This window comes from Ruditapes philippinarum, unplaced genomic scaffold (assembly GCF_026571515.1).
Source record: "Ruditapes philippinarum isolate M1 unplaced genomic scaffold, ASM2657151v2 ctg4362_1_1_1_1, whole genome shotgun sequence".
Classification (NCBI taxonomy): Eukaryota; Metazoa; Mollusca; class Bivalvia; order Venerida; family Veneridae; genus Ruditapes; species Ruditapes philippinarum.
This window is the reverse complement of record NW_026864083.1, coordinates 133,093-143,350: the sequence shown is the minus strand read 5'-3', so window position 1 is coordinate 143,350 and position 10,258 is coordinate 133,093. Positions and strand designations below refer to the sequence as shown.

At 34.4% G+C, this 10,258-nt stretch overlaps 2 protein-coding genes across 2 annotated transcripts; both read left to right on the top strand.

Annotated features, from left to right (window-relative positions):
* The first annotated feature begins 1,000 nt into the window (after positions 1-1,000).
* Positions 1,001-1,968, top strand: LOC132724353 (uncharacterized). Its single transcript, XM_060709188.1, has one exon. The coding sequence runs from the start codon at positions 1,012-1,014 to the stop codon at positions 1,552-1,554; it is 543 nt and encodes a 180-aa protein (XP_060565171.1). The 5' UTR covers positions 1,001-1,011; the 3' UTR covers positions 1,555-1,968.
* Positions 1,969-3,847: 1,879 nt separating this feature from the next.
* Positions 3,848-7,197, top strand: LOC132724361 (BTB/POZ domain-containing adapter for CUL3-mediated RhoA degradation protein 3-like). The gene is made up of 2 exons (XM_060709197.1): positions 3,848-3,935; positions 6,659-7,197. The coding sequence occupies exons 1-2, from the start codon at positions 3,848-3,850 to the stop codon at positions 7,195-7,197; spliced, it is 627 nt and encodes a 208-aa protein (XP_060565180.1).
* Positions 7,198-10,258: the final 3,061 nt, after the last annotated feature.

Below are 10,258 nucleotides of genomic sequence, written 5' to 3'. Positions count from 1 at the left end.
TTGTGAATTAATTTTAGATTGATTATGTAAGTCTTGTGTACGAGACTACGTACATGACTTCCGGTGAGATTCAACATGGCAGCGTCCAGTTCGCAGAAAATACAGATTTTTGGACACTCCTTTGTACGGCATTGTAACTATCTATTATGGACTCAGAATCACACTACTTTCATCTTAATTTGGACGGGTCTCTCCTTATACACTTAACGGCTTTTTTAACTCCACATTTTCATCTTTTATTATCTTTTTTATTTAAAGTATTAATTTGATCGATTTTCGTCTACCGTCATAAAACGGGTTGATAATATTTTGGCATGTAAACCAGTCTATCTGTTTTGAGATGCACGTGCATTCCGTGCATTTTGTATCTTGTCATTTATACAAAAATTGTACACCTACAAAATTGGTAAGAATTTGCTGTGTATTGACTTACACGTCATGAAGTCATAAAATTATTGAAACATTGAAATTTATTAAATGATGCAGCGAATGACACTAGAAGAAAGGACACATGCAGTTGGGATGGTCCACAGTGGGATTTCTAATAGACAGGCAAGTTATTTATATTCTTTTATTATCTACAAAATAATAAAACTGACACATATTTGATGTCTAAATATTGCTTGAATTAATACCCATGTTAGTAATATCGAATTTTTAAGGGGGGCATATATTTCACCTTTTTTGACAAATCGACGAACAAAGAGGTTTTTGTTATTTTCTTCCCGGGTCCGATAATTGTGCCTGTGGCTAAGGTTACAGCGTAAAATTTTCACAATAGTGGTCTAAATGAAAACAAAATGGCATCCAGATCTTTTTGATTTAAAGAGGTTTAGAAAAAGAAGAATTGTCTGTATTTTGTTTATGTTTAATCACAGAATACACCCACACATTACAATTTTTAGATGAGCCCTTGGCCTTCAGAGACCCCAAGGGGTCCCTAATGTTATTTTCAGTAAAAAGATTGCCATGGGCTTCATACACAATATGTCAAATGCACGGGGACGAGCAATGGTATCCAGCTTATTCGAGGAATTGTTACCACACTGCACAGTTACTTCCATGGGGGGAGCCACAAACGATCCCGCTGTGAGGAAAATATTCTTCATACCCACCTTTACTTACAGCAGCCCAGAAACTTCGCCAGAGGGAACACCTCCAAAAAAACAGAGAACTGAAGACGCACGGCCACATAAGAGATCAAACCTTTTTGACGAGCATTGCAATGAAGAACCAATTATTGTGTATCAAAAGGATTTTGTTCCTGACATGGTTGCTGAAGTCATTGATTTAAAATGCAAAAGTATCAGAGAAGTGTTAAATGTTTCGGTGAAGTCCGGACATTACTTAAGGGACAAAGATCATTGTCAGTTGAAGTATGAACTGCTGCCTGTAGTGCTGAAGCAAAAGTCTGCCCTGGGCCTACTTATTTGTGCAGGCGAAGCATACAACACAGTCACTTGTTACTGTCGATTTTACAAGTTCTGCAATGAGAGTTTGTGTCAAAGTGTATCCCAAATGTGTAAAGATGTTGTGTATTATGGTGGGAGTTAAAAAAAGTTTACGGACGACGACGACGGACGACGACGGACACCGGGCCATGACATAAGCACAAAGTGCCGTTGTGTATTATGGTGGGAGTTAAAAAATAATTACTTTATAAAATATTTATAAAATACTAAACATGAAATAATGATGTGTTTTTTTATTTATTTATACGCTTATGAATTTATTGGCTTGGAAAAAAAAAGTGGCAAGTTTTTGTCTTCCGCAAAAGTGACTAAAGGTTTCAAAATCCTAGCTGAAACCCTGCATATATCAATAGTTTATATATAGGCTTATGTCACATATGGGTTGTCTGGAAAGAAATGAACAGTTTATAAAATCGTCTTTATCCAATATTCATATTCAGGCAACCCACAAATAAGTGATGCCACATTTTCAAAATCCAATATGGCTGCCAAATCCAAGATGGCTACCGTACATACATATCATACAAGGTTGTTCTCAAGATGTTTCAATACATTGAAGAGTTGGTTAATGGATCATTTATTTAAACTTCAATATTTAAATTGAATATGAAATGACAAGTTGCCACAATTCCCTTCGTCAATATAGCTGTCATTGTGTCAAATTAGTTTCCTATAGTTCCATGGACTTTTGGCTGGATCCAGTTGAGGTATGAGGGTGAACCCATGGCTCAAATTAAATGAAAAGATCACGGTCACGATACTGATGAGTTTCCTATAGTTCCCACGTGAATTGACATGACTGCCTTCAGTTTATCTATTATTTTAACTTCAAGTCACATGGCAGGTGATTTTGTCGACATCTATATATATAGAATTTATATGGGAAATTAAAAAAAAAACATTTTAGCGTGATTTGAGTACATTAAATCATTTTAATATTTTTGTCATTTGCCCGAGTATCCTTTTAAAGGGAATAATGAAAAAGCAACGTGTTGGTACAACATTTAACCAGTTATCCATAAAGTAAACTGTAGACGCTTGGTTATTAATAAAACATGAAAAAGAACCTGATTTTCGGAACACAAGAAACGAACTTAATCTGCAAAAAAAAAAATAAAATTCAATTCATTATTAATTAATTATTTGAATTAACTGGGAAGTGACACGGGGGCTCGCGGAAATTCTCTCTCGGAGTGACTCGCTATTTAACTCTTCTCTCGGAGTCACTCTTGTTACGCGTTTCACACGCGGAGTCACTCGTTTTTAATGCAAAATACTCTCACAGAGTTGCGAGTGAATTCCTCGATCCTCCGAGAAATTTGCATATTCCTTGATATCTGTACTGTATGGCGTAGAGTTCATAGTTTATACATCTGGTTTTCTTTTTACTTCATAGATTACTATGAGGCATTGCTAAGTTGATACGCAATGCTGCTTTGCTGAAATTTTATTACAGTTTGCATGACTTAGTTAACACGCCTTGCCTTTTGTTCAATTTTAAGTGAAGTTACTTGGCATTGCTTAGTTTACACGCTCTGCCTTTTATGTGATTTCACGACATTATATTGGGTTCAGTGCTTAGTTAAAACACTCTGTTGCTCGCTTGGCATTGCTTATTATACACGCTCTGCCTTTTATGTGATTTCACAGACATTATACCGGGTGCAGTGCTTAGTTAAAATGCTCTGTTGCTCGCTTGGCATTGCTTAGTTTACACGCTCTGCCTTTATGTGATTTCACAGACATTATACCGGGTGCAGTGCTTAGTTAAAACACTCTGTTGCTCGCTTGGCATTGCTTAGTTTATACGCTCTGCCTTTTATGTGATTTCACAGACATTATACCGGGTGCAGTGCTTAGTTAAAATGCTCTGTTGCTCGCTTGGCATTGCTTAGTTTACACGCTCTGCCTTTTATGTTATTTTACAGACATTATATTAGGCGCAGCTTAGTTAAAACGCTCTGCTGCTCTCATGTCTGTATTTATATAGGCTTGGCTTACTTAACACGCCTTGCCATGTGTTCATTCACGAATGAAAGGGCTTTAATTTTCAGTTAATATCAGTTTTAATGGTTATTTGGTTTTTTGCAGATAAAGCCAGGCAAAAGAAAGCCAACAAAAGCGCCTACAGCAAAAACATGGCAACCAAGTCAAAAACTAGAGTTAAAAATAACAACAACAAAGATAAATCAAGTGCCATCTACATCAGCTTGGCAACAGTCACATGCTATTAATTTAGATCAGGCCTGTCTTGATGACACCATTCAGCTGCTGACAATATTCCAACTGTTGTGGATACCGGAGACAAACCCACAAGACACCAGCAAGTCCAAAATGTGGAGGAAGTTGTGTAACCTTTATTAAATCCACCTGACATGGACGAAGACACATCATCTGACGAGGAGTCCATAGGGGACGATTTTCAAGATGTTATTCAGAATCACACTTATTCTATTTTGTCAGGTAATGGCACACAATTTGTAGAGCCGATTAGCTCGCCTATTATAAACCAGGTCAAAAATTCCATTAGCAAAGCTATCTGGAAAAATAAATTCCTTGATATGGCAGTCTTACTTCCCAATACCCCTTTATCTCATTCTCAGTCTCATAAGTTTACCCTTCAGATGGACCACCATTCGAACATTTCGGTCCAACCCGTAGTTCGCCCTAGGAGAATTACAACCATTGAAGCCTGGACGTTTGCTTTCATAAGATTTGTGGAAATATATACGGTCAAATTCCTCATGAGGCACCTGCCTTAATGAAGTATCTTGAAATACTAGTATTTGTCGGACGGTTTTAGGCCGCAGATCTTTTATTAGGTTATAGTTTACTATCTACACAGTGTCATATTGCTATGTTGTTTACTTTGTATTCTAGTCTTTCAAATGTTCTCATATTTTGCACTGTCTCACATAGACTTTCATAGTCTAGTTTTATGTATAATTTTTTGGATAAGATATTTACAAGTTTTTTATATTATGATTCATAATATACCTTTTCAGTTGTCGTTCAGTTCAGTCATTGTTTATATGTTAGACATTGTATATATGGTTGCCTTAGTTAATATAACCTACAACTAAGTTTTGTCATCAGTCCATCTTGTGCAAGTCACAGTTAGGTCGCTCTGGGTAAAGTTTATGGCGGTTTTTTCCACCCAGTTATGTTCTTGTGAAAACGTTTTTTACTTGATATGTATTTTATGGTATCTAACAAGAGCGATTAGTAATCACATGTGTCGCCTCATGATGGCCAATTTCATGTTGGGACAAAGTTTGTGACAGACGGACAGACAGACGGACAATGCACAACTAGACTTGGTAATGATCATTCCTGTAAAGTTTGGATAAAATTGCACCAGTAGTTTATGAGGAGTAGTCCGGACAAGCTTTTGCGTATCTGGCAACACACAGAAAAAACACCTTTTTATCAAATGGCCATAACTCGGCCAAAAATCATTCAACCGGAAAACCCGTGCAATATGCACAAGGACTTGAGCTACAGATCAATCCTGTAAAGTTTCATTGAAATTGCATTGGTGGTATAGGAGAAGTAGTCCGGACAAACTTTAAAAATAAAAATTATTAAAGGGCCATAACTCTTGACAAAAATCATTGAACCGGAAAATGCTGATAATATGCACAACTACCCTTGGTACTGATCATTCCTGTAAAGATTAGATGAAATTTCACCAGTAGTTTATGAGGAGTAGTCCGGACAAGCTTTTGTGTATCTGGCAACACACAGAAAAATACACCTTTTTTATCAAAGGGCCATAACTCGGCCAAAAATCATTCAACCGGAAAACCCTTGCAATATGCGCAAGGACTTGAGCTACAGATCAATCCTGTAAAGTTTCATTGAAATTGCTTCAGTGGTATAAGAGAAGTAGTCCGGACAAACTTTAAAATTAAAAATTATTAAAGGGCCATAACTCTGCCAAAAATCATTGAACCGGAAAATGCTGACAATGTGCACAACTAGACTTGGTACTGATCATTCCTGTAAAGTTTGGATGAAATTGCACCAGTAGTTTATGAGGAGTAGTTCGGACAAGTTTTGTGACGGACAGACGGACAGACAGACGGACGACGGAGAAGTGATCCCTATATGTCGCCACTACTCCGTAAAGGCGACACAATAAATGCCTTATTTTCATTCAAATACTAGAGTTGTGTTTTCACTTCATCCATACAAGTTTGACTTCTGTGATTTTCTCTAAATGGACAGAACATAAATAGAACGTAGCCCGATTAACCAATCAAAATTGACCCAGCCATTAGTCTTTGTTTACTTTGCGTGCATGAAACGCTTGCAAAAAATTTCTAATTATTTTGGAAAACCACCAGAGTCCTCCCAATGCCTCCTCCTCTAACGGTATTGTCAAGTTTCATTTCAATCTATCTAATTTTGAAGTAATTGTTACAGTGTAGAACTATTTATAATTTTTCGCCTTTGTTACATACATTGTTCAAATGTTATATATTACAATATTAAATGTTAACTATGAAGCCGATACTTTACAAGATTTTTGTTAGATCAACATAGGGGGATTTGTTCAAATTTTATTTTCTTTGTATTTTGTCATTTTTTTTCTGTTTCTATTGAGGGCGGTTATGTTCTTGTGAAAACGTTTTTTGTTTGTATTGAGGGCGGTTTTTTCCACCCAGTTATGTTCTTGTGAAAACGTTTTTTACTTGATATGTATTTTATGGCATTTAATAAATGCCCTTTTTTCATTCAAATACTAGAGTTGTGTTTTCACTTCATCCATACAAGTTTGACCTCTGTGACTTTCTCTAAATGGACAAAACATAAAAGAATCATATAAATAGACCAAATTTTATTTAAAAGGAATCATAACTGTTTATATTATATCATTTGGTATAATTACAAATATATATTTTGTTTATATGATAGATTTTATCTATTTGTAGATATTCATTGTTTATTTTTTGCTTATCAAATTGCTTTTCGTTGGTTTTACCTGATATAGATTCTGGGCTATTTGCCCTTATTTTGCGGCGTGGTGTAAACAAAGGAGATAGAAGAAGTAAGGAAAGGTTGAGTTGAATGTAGAACAGTTCAGGTATGATCCAGTGAAGAAGAGAAAGAGAAAGGTGATGTTAAGAAAAGGGAAATTAAAGTTAGGAAAGATAGAGTTAAATGAAGTAGAGTTCAGGTAGGATCGAGTGAAGAAGAGAAAGAGAAAGATGATGTTAAGAAAAGGGCAAAGATTACTCCCGAACTTAATGACACTAAACGCGTAAATTTGGACGTACATGTTGAAGAAGAACCCACAGATACTGAAGAAGACAGGCTAAATCCAGACACAACTTTAAGGGGTTATAGTGTCTCAGAAATAGATAGTGTGTTTCTCAACATAGGTGGTATGTATTTCGAAACAAGTCTTCAAACTCTAACATTGGATCAAACAAGTCTGTTTGCGTTGTCTTCGAGGAATGGAGAATTAGGGGAGTCGAGGACTCTGACATACGACAGAGATCCAACTCATTTTCGCATGGTAATAAACCATTTAAGAAACAGACTTTTTACAGACACAAGGACATTACCAGACAATATTGGACAATTATTAGAGTGTTTACAAGAGGCCCAATATTACGAATTGGGTGCTTTACAGCGGACAGTAGTGTCAAAATTGGAACAGCTGACAGTTGTGTCACCACTCACATTTCCAAGGTGGACTTACAGCGCTAATCAGTGAATCATCACTTGAAAAAAAAAAGACAACTGTGAAACCATGACAAAGAAGAAACAAAAACTTAACCGTAGCTATTGTGTTCTATTTAATAAAGTCTGTGTTCATTTTCTTTTTGTGTTTATTTAAGGGTATAAGTTCAAGTTTTGGTGTTCTCATTAAAAACTTACCTCAAACCAATTTGGGCACCAAATCCATAGTTACAAGTTGGCAATGTAACAAACCTCCAAAAATTAATGTTTATATATAAACATAGATTATCAAGTATTTAATGAATGACAAGAAATGGTCGATTTATGTCAGAAACTTATTGTTTCCTGTTTTATGAACATCATGGGGTCACAAAGGTTAGAAATATGGTATTATTATTTAGGCAAGAGCTAAAATATGGCAATGCCTATAAGGCAAGAGTTAAAATGCCTTTTACACAAAAGATTGGAAGGATGGTTTTGCCTTTAAGGCGAGAATTAAACTACAGAATTGGCTGTGCCAATTGGAAATTGTAGGATAGAAGAAGTGAAGAGATCCATCTTCCTTATAAACTATCAAATACAAGTGATGTGTAAAGCTCACTTCAATGTTATTATTAGTCGCCGGTAGAAACTGGCGACTATATTTGTAACAGTTTAATATTATACCTATGGTAGGAGAAGCCCTTAAAATCTGAAAATTAAAACATGTCAATCATTGAACAATTAAAGACAACAATTATTTTTCAGCAATCTCAAAAATTCAAACATATGATAACTTTGCTCATTAAAATGAAATATGCACATATTGACATCTTAAAAAGCAACATTATAATTTTCATAAAATGAATCAATAACGTATCCCCAAGGATCAGTCATTGAATATTGGGGTTACTTTTACTTTTTTCTATGTGTCAAGCATTGCTATTTTATAATATATAAATCATGAATGATATTTGAAATGACACTTTAAAATTATTTGGTTGTTTATATTTTATGAGACCTATTATATTACATTATTTTATCTTATTATAAACAAATTCTCCCTGGTCTTTCGTAAGAATCACATGACTACATGTTTTATATGTTGTATATCGTTATAAAATCTATTAATAGTAACAGATTGCTGATAAAGCACACAGGTAACATGTTAATGGTTGGCAAAAGTATGGTAGCTGGTAAGATGCAAATCATTGTAATTTTGTACAGATAATTACATAAGTTATTTTTCATTAATCAGTTTCATACTTTATATCATCAGACAAACCTGTTTACTCATATTTTACGCATTAAAAATAAATTTTCAAAACCTTTTCCTTTCTTCTTGATAAAGGGTTAAACTTGGCCCTTTCTGTCAAACTTTCGACTAGAAAGTTCAATAGTTTAGTTTAGGTTGAACATCCCAAAATAAGTTTATGCTTAAGACATGTAAGAGACACATTATTGAAATAAATAATGGTAATCGTTGATTTCGGTATATTCCGTCGGTTTCCGTCACGCAGGTTCCAAAGGGGTCCGGAATCGTATTAGATACATAGAAAAAAATAATAAACTATCTTTGTGTTGATAGTTTATCGCACTGAAAGGCAATTAAACTTTAATTATATATACATGTATATCGTATGTAACGATGGGAATACATGTATTGATTTCAACTAAATTATATATTTTTTCGGTAGCACATAATAATGATGTACAACACTTTTACAGTAAAACTGCATTGTTTCAAGAAATAATTAAACATATATATTTTCATAATCACTTTGCAAATATTCGATGATCGGTAATCATTTGTCGGTAATTATCTGAATCTGAACTAGTAACCTATACAGATTTCAATGTATGGTACAACAGTTTATTTATAAAGTACAATTACAAGAAGAATTACCAGCATAGCACTTGCCTTACAAGCCTCAGTGGCAAACAATACTCAACTCATTGTTCCTCTTATATTTATACTTGAACCATTAAACTTATATTTTCTTATATTTATGATAATACAATCATTTTTCTATCCGGCGACTTGATGCTTTAGCATCAAAATCTCGACTTGTTTATCAAGGTCTGGATATATATCTAAATATTATTTGAACTTGATAATGTCAACTAGAACTATCGCTGAATGCGATTCATACCCCCACCAATGTCCTTGACAGAAGACGACTTGGAAAGGTGGTTAAGGGAATAACTTAAGTGGCACAAATACATAAAAAGAAATTATTTCTGGTGAAAAAAAGACTAATTGTACAGGTTATAGTATAAATATGTATTATCAAATCATGTTCGAAACAGTTATAAATAACCTTTCATTTTCCCAATGTACTAAACATTTTATAAGTCAATTTTTGACCTTCAAGTGTGGCCTTGACCTTAAGCTTGCACAAGGGTAATATGAGTTTTGCCCTCGCCCAGTTGGGGTGAAAATTTGAGTAAAGTTTGAAGAAAATCCTTCCATTAATATAGAATTTATAGAGCGGACACAACATATTGTCTAGTATCGATTGTATGTAAATTTAAAGATTTAAAAAGGGGCATAACTTTGTCAAAATACAATATAGAGTTATGAAACTTGACCTGCATATCTTATTTGTGACACCTCATATATCTTTTAAGTTTCAAGTAAAAACCTGTGCTAGTTTCAGAAATATTCAAGTACATGTTGAAATTTAAGAACATTTTCTAAGTCAATTTTTTACCTTCAAGTGTGACCTTGACCTTTAGCCGGCACAAAGGTGATAAGGATTCTGCACATAACCTTGATGAGGTGAACATTTGAGTAAAGTTTGAAGAAAATTCATCCATTAGTATAGGATTTATAGAGCAGACACGACATATTGTCTAATATTTGATTGTATGTAAATTTGAAGACTTAAAAAGGGGCATAATTATGTTAAAATGCAATACAGAGTTATGAAACTTGACCAGCATATCTTAATTGTTACACTCCATATATATTTTAAGTTTCATACAAATATCTTTTCTAGATTCAGAAATATTCAAATAAATGTTAAAATTTAAGAATATTTTCTAAGTCAATTTTTTACCTTCAAGTGTGACCTTGACCTTAAGCTGGCAAAAGTGACATGGGTTCTGCACAT